We start from the raw sequence: 26,951 nt of genomic DNA, 5'->3' as shown, positions 1-26,951 counted from the left end.
TTATCACAAAGAAGGGGTTTGAATGTCTTAAATGTTTCGTGTTCTCTGACTTACCTAGTTCCTTTGAAGGGTTCAAATCTTGGATAGTCAAGTTATGAATGAATGACTGGGGTTGATCTTTAGCATTGACCAAGTTCCCTGATGGCTCAGATGGTAAGGAATCTGTCTGAAATGCAAGAAACTTGGGTTCAGTCCCTGGGTCAGGAAGATCTCCTGGAGGAGGGAATGGCTACCCACTCTAGTATTCTTGCCTGGAGAATTCCTAGGACAGAGGAGCCTGGCGGTTGCAAAGAGTCAGACACAACAGCAAATAACTCAATGCCTAGTGCCCACACATACGACACACTTCCACACACACCTCCTACTTCTGGTAATTTGTTCTCATTTCTCTGATTGACCTCATCTTTGTCTCTTAAAATACGGTAACAAGAAAGCAGTTACTTCCATTTCTTTTTAATTGAGAGACTGAAACTTGGTGTCCATTTAGAGTTTCTATCCCTCAGGGGGCAAATAGCTGAACATCTCAATGGTTACTATAGCCTGATTGGAGTTCCCCTTACAAGTATAATCTTGTGTGTGCTCCTGTGCTGATATATTTAGAATGAGTATATGTGCCTTATATGATCTTGTTTGGGATAGTTTAGAAACCTTCCAGACATAAATATTTTTGGTTTTTCCCTGTGTTCTAAAGATTTCCTGTGTTACAAAGCCTAACTTAATTTCTCTTCCTTTGTGTATATAATCTATCCTCTCCTCCATGACCCTTAACTCTGACACACCATATTGTCAATTTCTTGTAAAAAGATGCTGTTTCAGAGAATAGCTGTAGTATGATTAAGTACACCACACAAGCATATCCTGAGATATGCAAAGCAGTGTGTGGCATTACACTTCCCTTTTTGGATTCTAGTAACCAAAAACTGAATCCAGTCAGGAAATAAGTCCATGGGGTATGTGTGGGGCAATAAGATGAGGCCCATAGTTTATCTTGAAAGTTATTCAGTTTAGATAAGATGATACTGTATAGGATATGGAAATGCATTAGAAAGTAGGGAAGGATAACAGATCTAGGAGAAAAGTGCACTGAAGGGTAAGCAAGCAAGGAGTAAGAGATAAAGGAAGAGAAATAGGAAGGGAAGCTTGAACATGCTCTTGATTTTGGCACCTGCATTGTATTTCCAGTAAGAAGTATGTGCTGTGGTCTGAAGATAAGCAATGCCTCCAGCAGGGTTGGTTAGTCATACTGAAGAACAATAGCTCTTTACTGTACATGGATTATTAATAATCAGAGGGAAACAGCTTTAGGAAAATCCATTACTACCACAAAGCAATAAATTCACCAACAGACAACACATTTCTTTTCCCTCCTCTGCAGACAAAGTTTAGCATAGATAAAAGAGGCCTCACTGTTCCTCCTTTATTTCCTATTTCAGGTAACATTTTGCCTTTGTTAACTCCCAATGCTAAGTGATTTACGTGGATAATTATGAACAATCCTTACAGCAGCTCTTTGAAGAAGGTTCTATTGTTACCCCATTTTAAGAAATTGAGGCTCTGGAAGATTAATATCTTGCCTGATGTGGTGAGGTCAGTATTCAAACTCCAATTAGTTCATTGTTTGTATTATATCTCTCTTCTTTACATGTGTGGAAATTTTTTGAATGCCTGAAATCAAGGTAGTCATTCTCTATTCTGCTATCCTGGGCAAGAAAATCTGTTTGCTTTGACATTATAAGAACACTTCAATTCCCTGCAGGTTTTCCAGATGACTAAAGCTTTAAATTATAATTTTGGGAGCTGGTTTTGAACCCTGATCATTTGCGTGCAATGGACCTTATTCCCCCAAAGGATTGTTTTTATGAAAAAAAAGTACCAGAACCTCATTTTTCTATGTGTTTGTTTCTGTCGACTACAAATACATTCACAACCTGAAAGTAGAGTGTTTTACTTGGTGGGAATGTTAGGACTCAAGCCCAGGAGACAGAATCTCAGATAGCCCCAAGAGACTTCTCTGAGGAAGCAGAAGAGAGAGTCAGGCTATATACAAGTTTGCAACAAAGTAGGCAGGCAGACTGAACATCAATTATTGTTAAGTATGGAAAACCAGATACCAAGTTAAAGGAATTTAGCACTCTTCTACATATGGGAAGATGTAAGAATCTGAGATTATTGAAGTCATTTCTTCCTATGCATCTCAGCTGTCTGAGGCCAGCATCCTGCTTTTTTTTTCCTTCACTATTCCCTCCTCCCCCCACCCCAGAGCTCCTCAACAATCACCATGGAGAGTAGAGGGGCATGGCATTGTGTCCCTTTTTGGAAGCCCTCATTCACATTTGAAGGCCTGAAATCGCTGATGGCTTTTACATCCTTGTTTATTGATATGGCAGGAAATATTCAATTTCACAGTTATAAGCTTCATGGAAACATAGTATATCATTTCAGTCCTATAAGCAAACCCTGCTGCGCTGCTGCTGCTGCTAAGTCACTTCAGTCGTGTCTGACTCTGTGCGACCCCACAGACAGCAGCCCACCAGGCTCTCCCATCCCTGGGATTCTCCAGGCAAGAACACTGGAGTGGGTTGCCATTTCCTTCTCCAATGCATGAAAGTGAAAAGTGAAAGTGAAGTCACTCAGTCGTGTCCTACCCTCAGCGACCCCGTGGACTGCAGCCTTCCAGGCTCCTCCGTCCATGGGATTTTCCAGACAAGAGTACTGGAGTGGGGTGCCATTGCTGCTAAGTGGCCTTAAAAGAACTTAAGAGTGAGGGTTAGGTAATAGCTGTGTAGACTGCTCTGCTGCTGCCGCTGCTAAGTTGCTTCAGTCGTGTCCAACTCTGTGCGACCCCATAGATGGCAGCCCTCCAGGCTCCGCCGTCCCTGGGATTCTCCAGGCAAGAACACTGGAGTGGGTTGCCTGAAAGTAATAAGACTGCTTTCCCAAATAACACTTGAATCTTCAGTTCTTCATCCTGATACCCACAGTGCCACTCTTGAAAACATCATTGTGAGGGTTAATTAGTATTTTTAAATGCCTTAGGGTCTTCTGTTATGAAACCTGGCCCAAATACCAATGCATATATCTCAGGATGAGAATGAAAATTACTGGTAATTATTCTGTGTGGGTAATTTTTTTTTCTTCTAACAAAAGTATTTTAAGCTCCAACTCTGCCAGGCATGGAGTATAATGGATAAGACAAGGTCCCAACCTTATTCCCTCTCCCCCTCCCAAAACACAGTGAATAAAGAAATGCAGGTCAAACAGAAAATTACAATAGAGTAGGAAGAACCTAGTGTGAAGACATTGGCTTAGTGTGAAGAAGACAGTCTGTTAAAAGCGATGAAAGCCAAAGGATAGGAATCAGCAGTTAAGCAAAAAAAAAAAAATAAAAGAATATTTCAGTTGTATGAGTTGGAATCTTCATTTGGCAAAAAGGAGGAGTCCCAGGTCTAAGGAGAGAGGGCAGCAGGACACAGGATAGGTAACAGTTGGTGCTTGGTGAACATAAAAGTGGATTTCTCTGGGTGAGTTTCACGATCACCCTCCTCCCCCCCACAAATCATAAAGTAGTTGGGAGAGAAATTTGGCTACGTTATATTCATTGGTGATGACTTTTAAAATTTTATACATAGGGACAGATCTTGAATGGATGGAAAGAGTCTCCTTCTACCTGGGGTTTGGAAGTCAGTTAACTTCCCTTGCCTTTCTGTCCCTTGTTTGTACTGCAACACTTTTTCTTCAGTAGATGGCAAAGCCTCCTGGGAGTGCAACATTTGAAATTTTGACATTCCTGAGACCAGAGTCATTCTTCTATAAATTTCATCTGAGGAAAGGGAATTTTCGTCTCTGCTCTTAACTCCTTAGTGTTCATGTGGTGATGTCTTTCCAAAGGTGAAAGAAAGTGTTCCAGGGGTGGGGAAAATGGTGAAGTGGATAAAGCCCCTAGTCCTAGCAAATTTTCCCATGCGTGCATGCTTGCTAAGTGGCTTCAGTCATGTTAAACTCTTGGCCACCCCATGAACTGTAGCCTGCCAGGCTCCTCTGTCCATCAGATTCTCCAGGCAAGAATACTGGAGTGAGTTGTCATGCCTTCCTCCAGGGGATCTTCCCAACCCAGGGATTGAACCTGCATCTCTTTTGTCTCCTGCATTGTCAGGCAGGTTCTTTAGCAGTAGCTCCACCTGGGAAGCCCAATCTTCCCATAGGCCTCCTGCAAAACTAGATTTAGACATGCCAAGTACTTAACATGTATTTTCATTCTCAGTAGCAAGTGGAAGAGTGAGTGGGTGGTGTTTTTTTTTTTTTTTTTAAAGGAAATTGATCACTGCTTCTCTCAAGTCCCCATTACTGATTCCAAAATGAAAACAGGGGAAAAGTTGCAGCTAGAAAAATAACCATCTAGCTTTTTTGGCTCTTAATCCCAGCTTTCCTGTCAATTAGGTAGCATTAGGCAAGACTCTCGGAGAAGGCAATGCCACCCCACTCCAGTACTCTTGTCTGGAAAATCCCATGGATGGAGGAGCCTGGTGGGCTACAGTCCATGGTGTTGCTAAGAGTTGGACACGACTGAGTGACTCCACTTTCAGTTTTCACTTTCATGCATTGGAGAAGAAAATGGCAACCTACTCCAGTGTTCTTGCCTGGAGAATCCCAGGGACAGGGGAGCGTGGTGGGCTGCCGTCTATGGGGTCGCACAGAGTCGGACATGACTGAAGCGACTTAGCAGCAGCAGCAGCAAGCAAGACTCTTCACCATCTGTAAGGTTGGTAGAATCACCAAATACTTATGGTATTGTTTGAAATACAGCATGTTTTAAAAAATGTAAATCAGGTCAGGCCAGTATACTGTTACTTGCCTAAAACCTACCAGTGTCTTCTTTTGCTCTTAGATTACAAATCAAACTGCTTTCCAAGGCCTGCTTTCCCAACCTGTGTGGGATTCTATACACCTATCGCCTCACTTCCCCCATAGACTCTCAATTGTGTTAACACAGATTGGTTCCCACTTCATAGCCTTTGTCCCTACTGTTCTTTCTTCCTGCATCTTCTTCCCCTGAACTCTTACCATTTATAGGTTCCTTGATACCATTCAAGACCCAACTCAAATATCACTGACTATCCAAAATAATCACCACCTCTTCTCATCTATATCATATTATTGTTTCATTCTTTGAGAATACATATCACCAAGAAAAATTGTTTTTCTTGTATATCATCTGCCTCTGCCACTTGAATATAAACTGTAGGTCAGGGACCGTGGCTGCTTGTTTATCACTGTATGCCTAGAACTGCATGTACCTGGCACATGGCACTGAATAAATGTTAGATGGATGGGTGGATGGATTCTTGGGAGGGAAGAGTAAGACCTGCAGGGTAGTAGTATTGTAATGAGTGCTGATATCTCTTCTGTGACGTCAGCTCCCTTTGAAGTGTTAGGAACAGTGCTGCTACAGGGAACAGAAGATTCAAGCAGTCCAGCCCAGTGCCCGGCCTCCTCTGAAGGTGCTGATGCATAACATCATTACTGAGGAAGGACAGTAGCAGGGGAGGGGTGGATAACGTATTTATAAAGTGGAGACCTTGTAAAAGGGTACTTGCAATTCATATCTAGGTGCAAAAAGAATGGTTTTTTGCTCTTTGTAAGCAGGGACTAAAATTTAGTTCCCATTGTCACAACTGGCTAAGTTCTTTAAAGCAATCAGCAAACATTCAACCATGTTTACTTAAATTGAGCAGCCTATTTAGTGATTAAAAGTTGGTGCTCTGACTCCAGACTTTGATTTTGAATCTGGCTCCACCTCTTCCTTTCCTTATGGCTGTACTCAAGTTACTTAACCTCTTTTTGCATCAGGATCCTCTTTTATAAAATAGGATAACGTGTTTACCTTATAAAACAGTGATGACTATGGGAATTAATATATATGTATATAAAGTACCTAGAAAGCCTGGCAAAGAGTAATTACAAAGTAAGTGTTTTTATTGTTTAGGCACTAAGTTGTGTCTGATTCTTTGTGAAGCACGCCAGGCTTCTCTGTCCTTCACTATCTCCCAAAGTTTGCTCAAATTAATGTCCATTGAGTTGGTGATACCATTATTACCATTATTTTTATTCCTTTAGTGAGCAAAATGCAGTCCCTGCCCTCCAGAAGAAGGGAGGAAAGGAAGAAAAAGGCACAGTGAAACTGGATGTAATAAAAGCAGAGAAAGAGGTGCTCCAAAAAAGGCTTCAGAGTAAACTAGTGTCTGCAAGTTGGCATGGCCAGCCAAAACAGGCATCCTAAGTGAAAAGATTAGCCAGAACAAACACCACAGTAGAGTGCCATAGAGCTCCATTTCCCAAACTTAGTTTTTTTGGGGACTCCTCCACATCATAATTTTTACTATTATATTCCTATATTTTACACCAGGTTAAAAATTTCTGTAATATGTGTAAAGGTAGAACTACAAAATAGAAATCACTTTAAGTCATGGGTTTCAGTTCAGTTCAGTTCAGTCGCTCAGTCATGTCCAGTTCTTTGTTGACCCCATGGACTGCAGCATGCCAGGCCTCCCTGTCAATCACCAACTCCTGGAGTTTACTCAAAATCATGTCCATTGAGTCAGTGATGCCATCCAACCATCTCACCCTCTGTTGTCCTCTTCTCCTCCTGCCTTCAATCTTTCCCAGCATCAGGGTCTTTTCTAATGAGTCAGTTCTTCGCATCAGATGGCCAAAGTATTGGAGTTTCAGCTTCAGCTTCAGTCGGGAATGAATATCAGGACTGATTTCCTTTAGGATAGACAGGTTGGATCTTCTTGCAGTCCAAGGGACTCTCAAGAGTCTTCTCCAACACCACAGTCCAAAAGCATCAATTCTTCGGTGCTTAGCTTTCTTTATAGTCCAACTCTCACATCTATACCTGACTACTAGAAAAACCATAGCCTTGACTATATGGACCTTTGTTGGCAAAGTAATGTCTCTGCTTTTTAATATGCTCCTAGGTTGGTCATAACTTTCCTTCCAAGGAGTAAACGTCTTTTAATTTCATGGCTGCAGTCACCATTTGTAGTGATTTTGGAGCCCAAAACAATAAAATCAGCCACTGTTTCCAATGTTTCCCCCATCTATTTGCCATGAAGTGATGGGACTGGATGCCGTGATCTTTGTTTTCTGAATGTTGAGCTTTAAGCCAACTTTTTTACTCTCCACTTTCACTTTCATCAAGAGGCTCGTTAGTTCTTCACTTTCTGCCATAAGGGTGCTGTCATCTACATATCTGAGGTTATTGATATTTCTCCCAGAAATCTTGATTCCAGCTTGTACTTCATCCAGCCCAGCATTTCTCATGATGTACTCTGCATATAAGTTAAATAAACAGGGTGACAATATACAGCCTTGATGTACTCCTTTTCCTATTTGGAATCAGTCTATTGTTCCATGTCCAGTTCTAATTGTTGCTTCCTGACCTGCATACAGATTTCTGAAGAGGCAGGTCAGGTGGTCTGGTATTCCCATCTCTTGAAGAATTTTCCATGGTTTGTTGTGATCCACACAGTCAAAGGCTTTGGCGTAGTCAATAAAGCAGAAGTAGATGTTTTTCTGGAGCTCTCTTGCTTTTTTGATGATCAAGTGGATGTTGGCAATCTGATCTCTGGTTCCTCTGCCTTTTCTAAAACCAGCTTGAACATCTGGAAGTTCACAGCTCACGTATTGCTGAAGCCTGGCTTGGAGAATTTTGAGCATTACTTTACTAGCGTGTGAGATGAATGCAATTGTGTGGTAGGTTGAGCATTCTTTGGCATTGCCTTTCTTTGGGATTGAAATGAAAACTGACTTTTTCTAGTCCTGTGGCCACTGCTGAGTTTTCCAAATTTGCTGGCATATTGAGTGCAGCACTTTCACAGGATCATCTTTTAGGATTTGAAATAATAGCTCAACTGGAATTCCATCACCTCCACTAGCTTTGTTTGTAGTGATGCTTTCTAAGGCCCACTTGACTTCACATTCCAGAATGTTTGGCTCTAGGTGAGTGAGCACAGCACCATGATTATCTGGGTTGTGCGTTTGGTGGGCTATTAAAACACATTAAGAGAATCACAGTAAGAAAATAAATATTCTATTATACATGAAAAATTACCTCACCAACGAATCTTTGGGACACTTGCTTTAGGGGAAAGTTCTGACTATGTCCTGAGGCCAAAATGTACTAGCAATGACATTTATCAGCCTTTTCTTAATAGTACAGGCTGCACATGGTAGGTGCTTGATAACAAGTTTTATCCAGGCACTGTGTTTATACATGAAGTATGACTTGAAGAAAAGAGCCCAATTTCCAGTCACAGTTCCTCCAAGGCATACTTCCTATCTCTTATCTTTCCTCATTCTGGGATTTGAGGGTTAAGGAAGTGAAAAGCAGAATTTGAAGAACTATCAGTCTCAGGATAAAAGTTACAAAACTTTTAAGAAGTTCTAAATATAAGAACTGATTTCACAGGCAGTTGTGATTGCAGTTCAGTTGTGGTCCTCTAAACAACTTAATATTCCTTATATCGCCCATGGGAGAATCCCAGCAAACCCCGCTGCATCAGATCAACCCCTGATACTAGTGAAGAAGGATAAGGGCTGATTTAATGGCCATACCACCCTGAACGAGCCTGATCTCGTCTGATCTTGGAAGCTAAGCAGGGTCGGGCCTGGGTAGTACTTGGATGGGAGACCGTCTGGGAATACCGGGTGCTCTAGGTGTTTTTTATTATTTTCATTGAACTTCCCTGGTGGCTCAGACAGTAAAACGTCTGTCTACCATGCAGGAGACCCGGGTTCGAGCCCTGGGTTGGGAAGATCCTCTGGAGAAGGAAATGGCAATCCACTCCAGTACTATTGCCTGGAAAATCCCATGGACAGAGGAGCCTGGTAGGCTACAGTCTATGGGGTCACAAAGAGTCGGACACAACTGAGCGACTTCACTTCACTTCACTAACCCTGCATCAATAGTGAGAGATAATTGATAATTAGACGAGTAAATGTTGGTTTCAAGCCATTAAATCCAAAAGGAGAAAAGCTCTTAGGGAAAAGGTACTTTTCCTAAATACGTTGCTTCCTAGGAATAGAAATATAAACCAAAAGGAAAATAGCTTAAATTTTTTTTTTTTTTTTACTTACGTGGCTGATTTTGTTTCTAGAATCACAAGCTTTGTAACACCCACTTGTTAATAGTACGTAATACAGCTTAGACTGTCTGTGGAAATCTTTTGGACTTGAGTTTTCTGGGTCATCTAGTCTTGGAAAGGGAAACATCACTTATTTCCCTTTTAGGATTAGGGTTTTTTGCAGCCTGTGAGCCTCTTTTGTAGAGTACAGGCTCTAGAGCACAAGGGCTCAGCAGTTGCCTCTAGGCATGTGGGATTTTAGTTCCTTGACCAGGGATCAAACCAGCTTCCCCTGCATTGGGAGGCAGATTCTCAAACACTGTATCACCAGGGAAGTACCAGGATTAGTTTTCAAAACACTTAAACGTTAAAGTGTTTTGAAAATGGTCCTATTAAATACGAGTTGTTAGTTCTGCTTGTTATCTCAAGTATTGTAATGGCAAGGCTTGTGTATCAGATATAAATAGAATGATCAGTTAAAGTATGAAGCTGTGGTTCTTAGAGTAGTAGAAAAAAAGAAATGAAAGCCAGACTTTGGAGAAGGTTGCTGCTGTTTTAATATGCCAGATCGCCTTCACCTTCCTCTTTTGGTATTGTGCGGTCAAGGAAGTTTAATCTGTTAATGACAGGAAAGTGAAGCAGTTGTGAATAGAAGTTTGTTGCAGAGTCTGCTCCTCACAGGAACTGACTCATGTATTTTTGTATGAAACCATGGAGTTTTAGGGATAGCCAGAAACTCAGAAACCTGTTTCTTTACCAGGAAAAACATCATCAATTCTATGAGTTTTCATTATGATTAGCCATAATGAATGATGATCTCTCTTAATTTGTATGAATTCCTTTTAAGTGTTTTTTCCTGTGAGGCGTAACGGATGTTGGGCTTCCCTGGTAGCTCAGCTGGTAAAGAATCCTCCTGTGATTCGGGAGACCTGGGTTCTATCCCTGGGTTGGGAAGATCCCCAGGAGGAGGGCATGGCAACCCACTCCAGTATTATTCTTGCCTGGAGAATCCCCATGGACAGAGGAACCTGGCGGGTACAGTGCATGGGGTCATAAAGAGGCGGACACAACTGAGCGACTAAGCATAGCACAACATAGTCCATGTCAAAATGAATATCAGGTATAATGGATATAACTTTAGCCCTTTTAACGTTTGAATTTGGGTGAAGTAGTGATTTCAGAAAATAATAGCAAATGAAGCAACTGACAAACAACTAATCTCAAAAATATACAAGCAACTCCTAGAGCTCAATTCCAGAAAAATAAATGACCCAATCAAAAAATGGGCCAAAGAACTAAATAGACATTTCTCCAAAGAAGACATACAGATGGCTAACAAACACATGAAAAGATGCTCAACATCACTCATTATCAGAGAAATGCAAATCAAAACCACTATGAGGTACCATTTCACGCCAGTCAGAATGGCTGCGATCCAAAAGTCTACAAGCAATACATGCTGGAGAGGATGTGGAGAAAAGGGAACCCTCTTACACTGTTGGTGGGAATGCAAACTAGTACAGCCACTATGGAGAACAGTGTGGAGATTCCTTAAAAAACTGGAAATAGAACTGCCTTATGATCCAGCAATCCCACTGCTGGGCATACACACTGAGGAAACCAGAATTGAAAGAGACATGTGTACCCCAATGTTCATCGCAGCACTGTTTATAATAGCCAGGACACGGAAGCAACCTAGATGTCCATCAGGATGAATGGATAAGAAAGCTATGGTACATATACACAATGGGGTATCACTCAGCCATTAAAAAAGAATACATTTGAATCAGTTCTAATGAGGTGGATGAAACTGGAGCCTATTATACAGAGTGAAGTAAGCCAGAAAGAAAAACACCAATACAGTATACTAACGCATATATATGGAATTTAGAAAGATGGTAACAATAACCCTGTATACGAGACAGCAAAAGAGACACTGATGTATAGAACAGTCTTTTGGACTCTGGGAGAGGGAGAGGGTGGGATGATTTGGGAGAATGGCATTGAAATATGTATAATATCATATATGAAAAGAGTCACCAGTCCAGGTTCGATGCACGATACTGGAGGCTTGGGGCTGGTGCACTGGGATGACCCAGAGGGATGGCATGGGGAGGGAGGAGGGTTCAGGATGGGGAACACATGTATACCTATGGCGGATTCATTTCGATATTTGGCAAAACCAATACAATATTGTAAAGTTTGAAAATAAAATTTAAAAAAAAATGGTTAAGCCATGGTTTATTCCTCATTGCTTAAGAAAGGTCATCAGTGTCAGGATAAGTAGGAGGTAGAGCCATTCAGACATTCTCAGGTGAATTCCTTGAATTCCCTCAGAATTTCTAGATAACACAGCTCCTTCCAGCTCCCATCTGCTTTCTTTAGCTGCCCAAATCCTCATAAGCTTAGGACCAACCTAAAGTGTGGAATCTCCATGTATTATTACCCCTCCACCTTGGGTTGGAAATGGGTCTTGTTCTCAAAGGGCAATGAGCAGCATATTTCTCAACAGATGACCTGTTTGAATAAAGTCCTGGACTCATAATGAGGTGTACCACTGCCTGGTCTTGCTACTCACTTGCCAAATCCTCATCTTCCCAGCCTGCTAATTCGTTTTAAAGGCGAATACAGTATTCATTCTCCTAAATCTGACTAATCACAGTCCTCCAGTAGTGAGCTTTCTTTTCCTATCTTCTTTGAATTTCTTTTTTAAATCATTGTTTAAACTGAGGTATTGTTGATTTATAATATTAATTTCAGATGTTCAACATAGTGATTCAAAGTTATTATAGATTGTACTCTGTTTAAAATAGTTATAAAATATTGACTCTAACCCCTGTGCTATATAATACATCCTGGTAGCTTACTGATTTTATACTTCGTAGTTTGTGCTTTTAATCCCCTACCTCTCTGTTGCCCCACTACCTCCCCACTTGTAACCAGTAGTTCATTCTCTGTATCTATGAGTCTGTTTTGTTTAATTTATTCATTTCTTTTATTTTTTAGATTCCATATATAAGTGATAACACAGAGTATTTCTCTTTTTCTGTCTGATTTATCTCACTAAGTACAGTACCCTCCAGGTCCATTTATGTTGTTGCAAATGGCAGAATTTCATTCTTTTTATGGCTGAGTAGTATTACATTGTGTATATATATTTCATCTTCTTTATCCATTCATCTGTTGATAGACACTTAGGTTACTTCCCTATCTTATCTTTTAAATAATGATGTAATGAACATTGGGTGCACTTATCTTTTTGAACTACTGTTTTTCCCAGATACATACCCAGAAGTAGAATTGCCGGGTCATAAGGCAAGAATACACAGAAGAACTGTACAGAAAAGATCTTCATGACCCAGATAACCACGATGGTGTGATCACTTACCTAGAGCCAGACATCCTGGAGTGTGAAGTCAAGTGGGCCTTAGGAAACATCACTACGAACAAAGGTAGTGGAGGTGATGGAATTCCAGTTGAGCTATTTCAAATCCTAAAAGATGATGCTGAGAAAGTGCTGCACTCAATATGCCAGCAAATTTGAAAAACTCAGCAGTGGCCACAGGACTGGAAAAGGTCAGTTTTCATTCCAATCCCAAAGAAAGGCAATGCCAAAGAATGTTCAAACTACTGCACAGTTGCACTCATCTCACACACTAGCAAAGTAATGCTCAAAATTCTCCAAGCCAGGCTTAAACAGTATGCAAACTATGAACTTCCAGATGTTCAAGCTGGATTTAGAAAAGGCAGAAGAACCAGAGATCAGATTGCCAACACTGGATCATTGAAAAAGCAAAAAACAAGGGAGTTCCAGAAAAACATCTACTTCTCTGCTTTACTGACTATGCCAAAGCCTTCAACTGTGTGGATCACAACAAACTGTGGAAAGTTCTTCAAGAGATGGGAATACCAGACCACCTTACCTGCCTCCTGAGAAACTGGTATGCAGGTCAAGAAGCAACAGTTAGAACCAGACATAGAACAGACTGGTTCCTAATTGGGAAAAGAGTACATCGAGGCTGTATATTGTCACCCTGTTTATTTAACTTATACGCAGAGTACATCATGAGAAATGCCAGGCTGGATGAAGCACAAGCTGGAATCAAGATTGCTGGGAGAAATGTCAATAACCTCAGATATGCAGATGACACCACCCTTATGGCAGAAAGCAAAGAGGAACTAAAGAGCCTCTTGATGAAGTTAAAGAGAAGAGTGAAAAATTTGCCTTAAAAGTCAACATTCAAAAAAAAAAAAAAAATCAACATTCAGAAAACTAATATGGCATCCAGTTTCATCACTTCTTGCAAATAGGTGGGGAAACAATGGAAACCGTGACAGATTTTATTTTGTTGGGCTCCAAAAATCACTGCAGATGGTGACTGCAACCATGAAATTAAAAGACACTTGATCCTTGGAAGAAAAGCTATGACCAACCTAGACAGCATATTAAAAAGCAGAAACGTTACTATGCTGAAAAAAGTTCGTCTAGTCAAAGCTATGATTTTTCTAGTAGTCATGTATGGATGTGAGAGTTGGACTATAAAGAGAGCTGAGTATTGAAAAATTGATGCTTTTGAACTGTGGTGTTGGAGAAAACTCTTGAGAGTCCCTTGGACTGATTCAGGAAATCAGTCCTGAATATTCATTGGAAGGACTGATACTGAAGCTGAAACTCCAATACTTTGGCCACCTGATATGAAGAACTGACTCATTGGAAAAGACCCTGAGGCTGGGAAAGATTGAAGGGAGGTGGAGACTGGGACAACAGAGGATGAGATGACTGGATGGCATCACTGACTCAATGGACATGAGTTTGAGCAAGCTCCAGGAGATGGTGAAGGACAGGGAAGCCTGGCATGCTGCAGTCCATGGGGTTGCAAAGAGTCGGACACAACTGTGTAACTGAACTGAACTGATGGTAGTTCCATTTTTAGCTTTCAAGGAACCTCCATAGGTTTTCCATAGTGGCTACACCAGGTTAGATTCCCACCAACTGTTCCCTTTCTTCTATGTCCTCCCCAATATTTATTATTTATGTTCTTTTTGATGATAGCTGTCTGACAGGTGTGAAGTAATATCTCATTATGGTTTTGATTTGCATATTTCTGATGATTAGGCTAAGTGTTAGTCACTCAGTCACGTCTGACTTTTTGCAACCCTGTGGACTGTAGACTGCCAAGCTCATCTGTCCATGGAGTTCTCTAGGCAAAAATACTAGAGTGGGTACCCATTCCTTCTCCAAGGGATCTTCCTGACCCAAGGATCGATCCTGCATCTCCTGCATTGCAGGCAAATTCTGTACCATGTGAGCTACCAGGGATTACTGATGATTACTGATGCTGAATGTCTTTTCATGTGACAGTGGCCACGTGTATGTCTTCTTCAGAAAAATGTCTCTTTGGGTCTTCTGCCCATTTTTTAATCAGGTTGTTTTTATTGATATTTAATTGTATGAACTCTCTATATATTTTTGGATATTAACCTATCAGTCATATTATTTACAAATATTTTCTCCTACTCAGTAGGTTGTTTTTTCATTTTGTCAGTGGTTTCATTTGCTGTAAGAAAGCTTTTAAGTTTAATTAGGCCCCATTTTAGTTTTGCTTTTGTCTCCTTTGTCTTAGAAGACAAGTCAAGAAAAATTGTCACAATTTATGTCAGAGTGTTCTATCTGTGTTTTCTACGGGTATTATGGCTTTCAGTCTTTCCTTTAGTTCTTTAATCTAGTTTAAGTTTATCTTCATAAGTGATGTATGATACTGTTATGATAAGCATAACTTTGTAGTATAGTCTGAAGTCAGGGAATGTGTTACCTCCAGCTCTGTTCTTTCTGAAGATGTTTTGGCTATTCAGAGTCTTTTGTGTTTCTATACACATTTTTAAATATTTGTCCTAGTTCTGTGAACAATGCCATCAGTATTTTGACAGGGATTGCATTGTATTTGTAGATTGCCTTAAGTAGTATGATAATTTTAACAGTATTCTTCCAGTCCAAGATATCTTCTACCTCCTTGAAAGTAAAGTTGCTCAGTTGCTACCCCATGGACTGTAGCCTACCAGTCCTCTGCCCATGGGATTTTCCAGGCAATAGTACTGGAGTGGATTGCCATTTCCTTCTCCAGGGGATCTTCCCGACCCAGGGATCGCACATTGTAGACAGACACTTAACCGTCTGAGCCACCAGGGAAGTCTACCTCCTTAGTAGGTTTATTTTGAGATATTTTATTTTTTTGACATAATGATGAATAGAATTATTTAGTTGATTTCTCTGTCTGATAGTTTGTTGTTAGTAGAGACAAATGCAGCAGGTTTCTATATATTAATTTTGTATCCTGCAACTCTACTGAATTTATTGATAAGCTCTAGTAGTTTTCTGGTGGGATCTTTAGAATTTTTTATGTATGGTATCATGCCATCTGCAGATAGTGACAATTTTACTTCTTCCTTTAAAATTTGGGTTCCTTTTATTTTTCTTCTCTGATTGCTATGGCTAGGACTGCCAAAACTATGTTGAGAGAATGGGCATCCTTGACTTGTTCCTCATCTTAGAGGCAATGCTTTCAGCTTTTCACCATTAAATATGTTATTTTGTCATATACGGTGTTTGTTATTTTGAGGGATATCTCCTCTGTGCCCACTTTCTGGGAAGCTTTTATCATAAGTGGATGTTGAATTTTGTCAAAAGCTTTTTCTGCATCTATTGAGATGATCCTTTGGTTTTTAATTTTTCAATTTTTAAATGTAGAGTAGGCTTCAGCAATATGTGAACCATGAACTTCCTGATGTTCAAGCTGGTTTTAGAAAAGGCAGAGGAACCAGAGATCAAATTGCCAACATCCACTGGATCATGGAAAAAGCAAGAGAATTCCAGAAAAACATCTATTTCTGCTTTATTGACTATGCCAAAGCCTTTGACTGTGTGGATCACAATCAACTGTGGAAAATTCTGAAAGAGATGGGAATACCAGACCACCTGATCTGCCTCTTGAGAAATTTTTATGCAGGTCAGGAAGCAACAGTTAGAACTGGACATGGAACAACAGACTGGTTCCATATAGGAAAAGGAGTTCGTCAAGGCTGTATATTGTCACCCTGCTTATTTAACTTATATGCAGAGTACATCCTGAGAAACGCTGGACTGGAAGAAACACAAGCTGGAATCAAGATTGCCGGGAGAAATATCAATCACCTCAGATATGCAGATGACACCACCCTTATGGCAGAAAGTGAAGAGGAACTCAAAAGCCTCTTGATGAAAGTGAAAATGGAGAGTGAAAAAGTTGGCTTAAAGCTCAACATTCAGAAAACAAAGATCATGGCATCCAGTCCCATCACTTCATGGGAAATAGATGGAGAAACAGTGCAAACAGTGTCAGACTTTATTTTGGGGGGCTCCAAAATCACTACAGATGGTGACTGCAGCCATGAAATTAAAAGACGCTTACTCCTTGGAAGAAAAGTTATGACCAACCTAGATAGCATATTGAAAAGCAGAGACATTACTTTGCCAACAAAGGTTCATCTAGTCAAGGCTATGGTTTTTCCTGTGGTCATGTATGGATGTGAGAGTTGGACTGTGAAGAAAGCTGAGCACCGAAGAATTGATGCTTTAGAATTGTGGTGTTGGAGAAGACTCTTGAGAGTCCCTTGGACTGCAAGGAGATCCAACCAGTCCATTCTGAAGGAGATCAGCCCTGGAATTTCTTTGGAAGGAATGATGCTAAAGCTGAAACTCCAGTACTTTGGCCACCTCATGCAAAGAGTTGACTCATTGGAAAAGACTCTGATGCTGGGAGGGATTGGGAGCATGAGGAGAAGGGGACGACAGAGGATGAGATGGCTGGATGGCATCACTGACTCCATGGACGTGAGTCTGAGTGAACTCCGGGAGTTGGTGATGGACAGGGAGGCCTGGCATGCTGTGATTCATGGGGTCGCAAAGAGTCGGACACGACTGAGCGACTGATCTGATCTGATCTGATCTGATCACATTGATTTGCAGATATTGATAAATCCCATTTGATCATGGTGTATTACCCTTCTAGTGTATCATTGGATTTTGTTTGCTAATAATTTGTTGAGGATTTTTGCATCTATGTCCATCAGTGATATAGGCCTGTAGTTTTTGTTGTTGTTGTTATGTCTTTGTTTGGTTTTGGATCAAGGTGATGCTAGGGGCCTCATAGAGTGAGTTAGGAACTGTTCCTTCCTCCAGAATTTTTTGGAATAGCTTGAGAAAGATAGGTGTTAACTCTTCTCTAAATGTTTGGTAGAATTCGCCTGTGAAGCCCTCTGGTCCTAGACTTTTGTTTATTGAGAATTTTTAAATTATGATTCAATTTTATTACTGGTAATTGGACTGTTCATATTTTTTTTTTTTTTTTCTGGTTCAGTCTTGGCATATTATACATTTCTAGGATTTTCTCCATTTTTTTCCTGTTGTCCATTTTATTGGCATATAGTCATTCCTAGTAATCACTTACGATCTTTTGTATTTCTGTGCTGTTGACTGTAACTTTTCCTTTTTAATTTCTGATTTTATTGATTTGGGCCTTCTCTTTTTCTCTTCATGAGTCTGGCTAAAGATTTATCAATTTTGTTTTTCTTTTAAAAAAAATCTGTTGGTTTCATTGACTTTTCTATTTTTTTTAAATTTCTGCTCTCTTTTTTTTTCAGATTTATTTATTTATTTTTGGCCATGCTGGGTCTTTGTTGCTGCCCATGGGCATTCTCTAGGTGTGGGAAGGAGGGACTACTCTCTAATCACTGTGCATGGGCTCTCTAGTTGCTGTGTGCAGGCTTCTCGGTGGTGGCTTCTCTTGTTGCAGAGTGTGGGCTCTAGGCCGTGGGCTTCTGTAGTTGCAGCTCATGGGCTCAGTAGTTGTGACTCACAGTCTCTAGAGTGCTGACTCAGCAGTTGTGGCTCACAGGCTCTACAGTGCTGACTCAGCAGTTGTGGCACATGGGCTTAGTTGCTACACTGCATGTGGGATCTCCTCAGAGCAGGGATCAGACCTGTGTCCCCTACATTGGCAGGCAGATTCTTAACCATTGACCCATCAGGGAAACACCTGCTCTGATCTTTATTATCTCTTTCCTTCCACTAACTTTGGGGTTTGTTTGTTCTTTTTCTAATTCCTTCCTTTAGGTATAAGATTAGGTTGTTTGATATTATTCTTGTTTCCTGAGGTAAGCTTGCATCACTATAAACTTCGCTCTTACAGGTGCTTTTGCTGCCTCCCATAGATTTTGGATCTTTGTTTATTTGTTTTCATTTATCTCTGGGTATTAAAAAACTATTGTGTGTGTATATATAAATATATGTATATGTGCAATATAGGTTTATGAATAGCCATAAATATGTGTGTGTATATGTGTGTGTATATATATATATATATATATATATCTGTGTGTGTGTGTGTGTGTATACACACAATTATTTTAAATTGCTGATCTTTGGATTAAAGATCTAAATTTAAGACCAGAAACTATAAAACTCCTAGAGGAAAACATAGGCAAAACACTCTCTGACATAAACCACAGCAGGATCCTCTATGACCCACCCCCCAGAGTAATGGAAATAAAAGCAAAAATAAACAAATGGGACCTAATTAAACTTAAAAGCTTTTGTACAATGAAGGAAACTATAAGCAAGGTGAAAAGACAACCTTCAGAATGGGAGAAAATAATAGCAAACAAAGCAACTGACCAAGAATTAATCTCAAAAATATACAAGCAGCTCTGGCAGCTCAATTCCAGAAAAATAAACGACCCAATCAAAAAATGGGCTAAAGAAATAAACATACATTTCTCCAAAGAAGACATACAGATGGCTAACAAACACATGAAAAGATGCTCAACATCACTCATTATCAGAGAAGTGCAAATCAAAACCACAGTGAGGTACAATCTCATGCCGATCAGAATGGCTGCTATCCAAAAGTCTACAAACAATAAATGTTGGAGAGGGTGCAGAGAAAAGGGAACCCTCTTACACTGTTGGTGGGAGTGCAAACTAGTACAGCCGCTATGGAGAACAGTGTGGAGATTCCTTTAAAAACTGGAAATAGAACTGCCATACGCCCCAGCAATCCCACTGCTGGGCATACACTGAGGAAACCAGAATTGAAAGAGACATGTGTACCCCAATGGTCATCGCAGCACTGTTTACAATAGCCAGGACACGGAAGCAACCTAGATGTCCATTGGCAGACGAATTGATAAGAAAGCTGTGGTACATATACACAATGGAATATTACTCAGCTATTAAAAAGAATGCATTTGAATCAGTTCTAATGAGGTGGATGAAACTGGAGCCTATTATACAGAGTGAAGTAAGTCAGAAAGAAAAACACCAATCAGATCAGATCAGATCAGATCAGTCGCTCAGTCGTGTCCGACTCTTTGCGACCCCATGAATCGCAGCATGCCAGGCCTCCCTGTCCATCACCAAATCCCGGAGTTCACTGAGACTCACGTCCATCGAGTCAGTGATGCCATCCAGCCATCTCATCCTCTGTTGTCCCCTTCTCCTCTTGCCCTCAATCCCTCCCAGCATCAGAGTCTTTTCCAATGACTCAACTCTTTGCATGAAGTGGCCAAAGTACTGGAGGCTTCAGCTTTAGCATCATTCCTTCCAAAGAAATCCCAGGGCTGATCTCCTTCAGAACGGACTGGTTGGATCTCCTTGCAGTCCAAGGGACTCTCAAGAGTCTTCTCCAACACCATAGTTCAAAAGCATCAAGTCTTCGGCACTCAGCCTTCTTCACAGTCCAACTCTCACATCCATACATAACCACAGGAAAAACCATAGCCTTGACTAGACGAACCTTTGTTGGCAAAGTAATGTCTCTGCTTCTGAATATGCTATCTAGGTTGGTCATAACTTTCCTTCCAAGGAGTAAGCGTCTTTTAATTTCATAGCTGCAGTCACCATCTGATTATAGTATATTAATGCATATATATGGAATTTAGAAAGATGGTAATGATGACCCTATATACGAGACAGCAAAAGAGACACAGATGTAGAGAAAAGACTTTTGGACTCTGTGGGAGAAGGCAAGGGTGGGATGATTTGATAGGATAGCATTGAAACATGGATATTATCATTTGTGGAATAGATCGCCAGTCCAGGTTTGATATATGAGACAGGGTGCTCAGGGCTGGTGCACTGGGATGACCCTGAGGAATGGGATGGGGAGGGAGGTGGGAGGGGGTTTCAGGATGAAGAACACATGTACATCCATGGCTGATTCATGTCAATGTATGGCAAAAACCACTACAATATAGTAAAGTAATTAGCCTCCAATTAAAATAAATTAATTTTTAAAAATTGCTGATCTTTCAATTTCAGGTGCATTTAATAACCCTACATTTTTACTTCCCTCCCTGATGATTACTGTTTTGGACATTATATTTTACAACTTTTTGTTTTGTATATCCCTTATATACTTATTGCAAACATAGATGAGTTTATTCCTCATCTATGAGGAATGAGTTTATTGTCTTTTAACCAATAAACCTTTAATGAGTTTATTGTCTTTTAACCTTCCTACTAGCTTTGTATATAGTTGATTTACTACCTTTACTATATATTTGCCTTTACCAGTGAGCTTTTTACGTTTTGTAATTTTTATGTTTCTAGTTGCGGCCTTATTTTTCACTTAGAGAAGTTCTCTTAACATCTTCTAAACTATTTTGGGTGGTGCTGAACCCTTTTATCTTTTGCTGCTTTATAAAATTTTTGATCTTTCCATCAAATCTGAATGAAAATCTTTCCAGGTAGAATATTCTTGGCTGTAGGTTTTTCCCGTTCGTCCCTCTAAATACTAACATATGATACCACTGCTTTCTGGCCTGCAGAGTTTCTGCTGAAAAGTCAGTCGATAGTCTTATGGGAGTTCCCTTGTAGGTAACTTGTTAGTTTTCCCTTGCTGCTTTTAATATTCTCTCTTTATCTTTAATTTTTGCCATTTTAATTGCAGTGTGTCTTTGTGTGGCTTTCCTTGGGTTGATCCTATTTGCGACTTTGTGCTTCCTGGACCTGTATGTCTGGTTCCTTGCCCATACTAGAGGAATTTTCAGCTATTTTGTCTTCAGATGTGTTCTCTGCCCCTTTCTCTGCCCTCTTCTCTCTCTCTCTCTCTCTCTCTCTCTCTCTCTCTCTTCTTCTAGGACCCTTTTATTGTGCATGTTAGTGTGCTTATTGTTTTCCTAAATGTCACCTAGATTTCTTTTTATTCTTAATTCTTTTTTCTGTTCACCTTCAGTGATTTACATTACTGTGTCTTTTATTCCAGTTATTATACTCTTTATCTCTATTTGGTTTTCTTTATATTTTCTAACTCTTTATATTTTCTCTTTGTTAAAAACGTCTAAGTTCTCACTCTCTTTATCCATTTTTCTCCCATGTTCTTTTATCATGTTTATGTTTATTACCTTGAAATCTGTATTGGGTAAATGCCTATTTCTACTTTACTTAGTTTTTCTTCTAGGGTTTTATCTTATTCCTTCATTTGGAATGTGTTCCTCTATCACCTAATTTTGCCTAATTTGCCATTTTTATGTCTATACATCTGGTAGATTGATTTCATTTCCCGACCTTGGAAAAATGGTCTTTTGTAGGAAACATTCTGTGTATCCTGCCACCATACTCTTGTCTGGTCATCAGAACTATAATGTCAAGGGGTACCCACTAGGTGAACTGCATGGGTCCTTCAGTTAGGGTGGGCTGACTACTGTGGGCAGTCTGGTAAGCATGGCTGGCCCCTTGTCTAACTGCTTGTTAGGCCCTGACTTGTTCTGATACTGCCAACTGCTGATTGGTGGGACTGGGTCACGACACAGCTGGCTGTAAAATCATGAGGGGCCGCAGGGCTAATGCTGGCTTACTGGTGGGTAGAGCCAGGTTCTGGGGTGGGTGTTTGCAGAGTCATGGTTCCCCAGTCTAGCATCTACCTGCTGATGGGTGCAGCTGATTCCTGACACAGCTGGCTACAGGGCACAGGCTGTCCCAAAGCTTGTGTTAGGTGCTGGTAGATGAGGCCTGATCCTGGGGCAGCTGGCTCTAAAGGTCCCAACATGTCTCAGAGCTGATACTGGCTTGGTGGTGGTGGCCTAGGGATTCTGCACCTGGTGCCAGCCTGATGGTAGGTGGGTTGGGTCCTGCCATGGCAGGCTTCAGGGCTGTAGTGGTCCTGAGGCTAGTGTTGCTGCACTGGTAGACAGAGCTAAGTCCAAATGTCCCTTCAGGGTAGGCGCAGGGTCTTGGAAGTCCTGGGGCTAGTGTGTGTGGTGTGTGGGGCAAGTTCCTGGCCCTTCTGTGGATAGAACCATGTCCTGAGATGGCTGTGGGTTCAGGGAGTCTTAAGGCAGCTTGTTTGGTGGTTGGTGGGGTGTTTCTCTGCTCAGCTAGCTACTTGGCTTGAGGCATCCCAGACAGGTTTGTGATGTCTGGTTGATATCTAATAAGCTAGAGGAAGAATTCCAAAGTGACGCTTGCCAGCAATAGGTCCATGTGGTGAAACGAGCTCCCAAAACACTTGCCATCGGTTTCAATGACTCCAGGATGAGCTCCAGTTGCCTCTTGTCTCTCCAGGAGACTCTTAAAGATCAGCATGTGGGTCTGACCTAGGCTCCTTCACATTACTGCTTCTGCCCATGTGATAGTCTGTATTAAGAACAGTCTCTATATCCCACCACTCTCTGGATCTCTAAAAAGTAAGCCTCTCTGACTTTCAAAGCCAATCATTCTAGGGGCTTGTCTTCTTGTGCCAGCCGCCCAACCTAAGAAACCTGATGTGGAGCTTGGAGCTACTGCTTCTTGAGAACTTCTGCAGTTGTAATTATTCTTCTGTTTGTGGGTCATCCACTTAGGGGTATGGATCTTGACTGTACCACAGCTCCACCCCTCCTGCCCATTTCATTGTGATTCCTTCTTTATTTATTTAGCTGTAGGAGATCTTTTTTGCTATATTCCAGGCTTTCTCATCAATAGTTGCAATTTTGGTGTGCCTGTAGAGGTGAGCTCAGGGTCTTTCCACTGTTCCATCTTGCCTAAGATCCGTGAATTTCTTTTAGATGTAGAAGTTAACAGTAAGGAAATAGGCTGGGGCTTCCCTGGTGGCTCAGTGATAGTCCACCTGCCGATGCAGGAGATATGGGTTTGATCCCTGGTCCAGGAAGATCCTACATGCTGTAGAGCAACTAAGCCTGTGCACCAGAACTATTGAGCCATGCTCAAGAGCCTGGGAGCTAAAACTACTGAGCCCACATGCTGCAACTACTGAAGACTGCGTGCCCTAGAGCCAGTGCTCCAGAACAAGAGAAGCCACGAGATGAGAAGCTCAGGAACCACAACCAGAGCGTAGCCCCCATTTGCCAGTCTAGAGAAAAGCCCACAAAGCAACAAAGACCCAGCACACCATAAATAAAGAAATAAAGTTATTAAAAAAAAATAGGCTGACATTTTTGCATAAGTGAAAAAGAGAGGGAAGGGGGAAAAATTCAGTGTCCATCAGTAGGAGAATAGACAAGTATGTTGGGATAGCTTCCTGCAGTGGTCTGAATTGCAGTAGTTAGAATATATGAACCACAGCTACAGGATATGGATGAATTGTACAAGTATGAGCAAAAAAGGCAAGTGGAAGGATATAATACCTCATATATATATAAATTTTAACTGGCTAAGCAATAGTATGTTAAGCATAAAGCTATATGTGAGAAGTGAAGTGAAAGTCACTCAGTCGTGTCTGACTCTCTAGGCCAGGATACTGGAGTGGGTAGCCTGTCCCTTCTCCAGCAGATCTTCCTGAGCCAGGAATCAAACCAGGGTCTCCTGCATTGCAGGTGGATTCTTTTACCAACTGAGCTGTCAGGGAAGCCCAATATGTGAGAAAGGTAAACAAATTCAGGATAGTGATTCCTTCTAGGGGAGAGGAGAGGAAATTTGATTTGGAAGGGGTGCAATGGGGTTTTGACTCTATGTATAATGTATTCTTTAAGGTTCTTTAAGAATATATGACTTAATTATGTTATTAACTATATATTTGTATATCTGAAATATTTTATAATAAAAATAACTTTAACAGGAACTTAATTTTTAAAAATACTGCTAGCTTTCAGGAATATAGTTGGGTTGGTTCCCTTGGCCAAATCCTCTGAAATTAAAACTGATGTATTTCAGAGTGAAAACTCAGAAGGGCCACAAGATCTTCAGTCATCAGAAAGATTTTCAGTTATACTTATTATACAGTTCTTATGTGGACAAGGAAGGAAGTAGACCAACAATTTTGAGAAATATTTTCAACAAGATTATGATGAACTAAAAAAAGATTGCAACCTGACAAGTGGAATTGAGCCTGCAGACTCATTTTATTTGGCCCTCTGGGTACTTGCATTTTCAAAAATAAATACTGTGTTTTTTGAAATTTCTTATTTTAAACATCTTGACTGCCACCTATTGTTAAGCTGTCAGGAAATCTGGCACCCTTAGGACCTCAATTCTACATAAGAATAGCTGGCTGGGACTGAGTAGCCAACTGTCCTGTTTCAAGGGGGCACATCTCTAGTTGGCCACTGTCCCCACTAGCCAGATTTCCTCATTTTGTTGCCTGCTAGGCCCCAGAGGCACTTCAGTTTACACCCCCTGCATTAAACTCAAGTTCTCACATAACTAGAAAATTTAGTTATTCAAAATGTGCCTTCTCCTGTGCACTCAAGTTAGTAATGTAATTTTATCAGTATATACACTAAAAGCATCATTTCTAAGATACTCTGGGAAAGAATATACTGGTTTAAAGAACATTAAATGTGCATTTTTGTTTTGTCATATTCATAAAAATAGTCATCATGGCAAACAACAAGGTTGAACAACCTTCAGCTAAGGGATGATGTACAGGGCTGTCTAAGAGATTGCTGATATTCATACAGCACCATTCTGGCAATGTTACCAAACATATCTGTTGAGAAAGAGCAGTTATTTTCTAGACTAATTAAAGAGCTTGATTTTTTTAAATGTACAGCTGCTGTACTGCCTACTGTCAAACTGAATTTTTATGCAAATTATCCTCCCTTCTATTTTGGTGGGTCGGAAGATGACAATGGCAACACGACAAGAAGTTCTTGGCCTCTACCGCAGAATTTTCAGGCTTGCGAAGAAATGGCAGGCTGCATCAGGGCAGATGGAAGACACCATTAAAGAAAAACAGTACATATTAAATGAAGCCAGAACGCTGTTCCAAAAAAACAAAAATGTAAGTAGGCCTCGTTGGAGATTGCAAGGAGGAGAGCAATTCTTGTGGTGTTTGTTCATTTCTTTTCTATCCTATAGTTGAGAGGACTGAGCAGCACAAATTAGAGGGACAGAATGTGGAGCAAGAAGGGGCCAGAGGCACAACCTAGCTGGCTTACCCAACCACTGGAAAACAGAGCCCAACCTGGGTTTCTCTCTTTACTTTCTTCAAGTTTCAGTCCAGCTGGTAAGTGGCTCAGCATCCTCAGAAGACTGTGTGAGCCAGGTGACCTAAATCAGTCCAGTGAGAATTATCAGGGTAGGATCAGTTCCTCACACACCGTGCCTGTTGTCAGTCACTACCACAGGAAGTGCTCAGAGTTGTGTTTGGTTTTTTTAGTTCATAAGCTATTCAGAGCCTCCAAGTATAAACCCATTCAGAGGAAAGAGAATAGGATTAAGGCAAAGGTTCCCTTCATAACTTAGCTTTGAACTCAAGCCTCTTTGGCTAGCAGAGAGGATTTGCCCTTTGGGACCTCGGAATTGGGTAAAATAGTGCCTCCATTAGCTAGCTGAACCCAAATACCAGGGAGCCAAAAACCATTCTAAGAGGCTTGATTTGACAAACCATAAAGTATTATCTGTCAGCTTCTTGGGAAGACTGTCTGGCTCTAAGCATGGAAAGACGTTTTCAGCTCCTAACTTTTCTTGCCTCTTTCTCATTGATCTCATGGATTCAGTGTTGTCACTGTTCACTTTGTGAAACTTCTGACAATCTACTCTCTTTACTTTTCCCTCTCTGACCCCTGTCTCAGTCTCCTTTCTGCCCTGTCTTTTTCACACACTCTCCCACCAGCTATAAGGGTCCTCTAAAGGTCACCCCTCCATACTGAGGCCCAAAGACCATGGCTCCAGATCCCATATCTTGGTCTCTCAACAGCCACCTGTAGGAACTCACCATAAGCATAATAGCCCAAAGCAGAATTCATCTTTCCACAAGAACACCTCCCTTTCCCATTTTGCCCATTTCTGCCATAGCTTCTGCCACTACTTTGTGACCCTTTGCTCTCATTCGTTTGTTCAACAAGTAGCTAAGTGTCTACCATGTTCCAAACATCAGACTAGACATCAGGGATATAACTGAGCAAAACCAAGACAGGGTCCCTGAAAGATGTTTCAGAGTTAGATGGAAAGAAGTGTAAAATTACCAATGGGGTTAAGTGCTACCTGAGAAACCCTCCCAATCTATAATATCCTTCCCTTTTTATAATCCCTGAAGCCTACATGCTTTTAATACCAACCTGCTTGTGAAAGTCCTTTCCTCTCTTCTAACCACCCTCCAACTTCCCCAAACTTTTTCTGATTTTAGCATAGACCATGCATACCACATCAGTATGTGTGTACCCCTTGAGGTCCTGAATAGTCCTTTGAGGATTAGAAATAAAATATTGTAAGTGTTGTTTCTATTTATTTTTATTGCTCCTTTAAAAATGTCTATTTTATATATATATATTATTGATTATTAATTTAATAAATTTATAAATACACACATGGAAGCTATGGGCTCAGAATTTTTTTTTTGCCACACTGTGTGG

The 26,951-nt window shown here is 40.8% G+C and overlaps 1 protein-coding gene and 1 pseudogene across 4 annotated transcripts in view; both read left to right on the top strand.

The window, feature by feature from the left end:
- The window catches only part of LYRM1 (LYR motif containing 1), a 39,240-nt gene that overhangs the window by 3,119 nt on the left and 9,170 nt on the right, over positions 1 to 26,951 (top strand). The window contains exons 2-3 of one of the 4 annotated variants that reach the window (XM_070362935.1): positions 1,434 to 1,587; positions 25,220 to 25,378. In XM_070362935.1, coding sequence (XP_070219036.1) covers positions 25,220 to 25,378 — 159 coding nt within the window. In that variant the 5' untranslated portion in view covers positions 1,434 to 1,587. Of the gene's footprint in view, positions 1 to 1,433; positions 1,588 to 12,405; positions 12,578 to 13,488; positions 14,103 to 25,219; positions 25,379 to 26,951 lie in introns of those variants that run through there. The other 3 variants (XM_070362937.1, XM_070362938.1, XM_005895563.2) reach the window with 3 other exon arrangements.
- Positions 8,603 to 8,721, top strand: LOC138985648 (5S ribosomal RNA; annotated as a pseudogene).

Source organism: Bos mutus, chromosome 25 (genome assembly GCF_027580195.1).
Source record: "Bos mutus isolate GX-2022 chromosome 25, NWIPB_WYAK_1.1, whole genome shotgun sequence".
Taxonomy (NCBI): domain Eukaryota; kingdom Metazoa; phylum Chordata; class Mammalia; order Artiodactyla; family Bovidae; genus Bos; species Bos mutus.
Note: the sequence above shows the minus strand (reverse complement) of the source record. Positions and strands in the feature narration are given on the sequence as shown.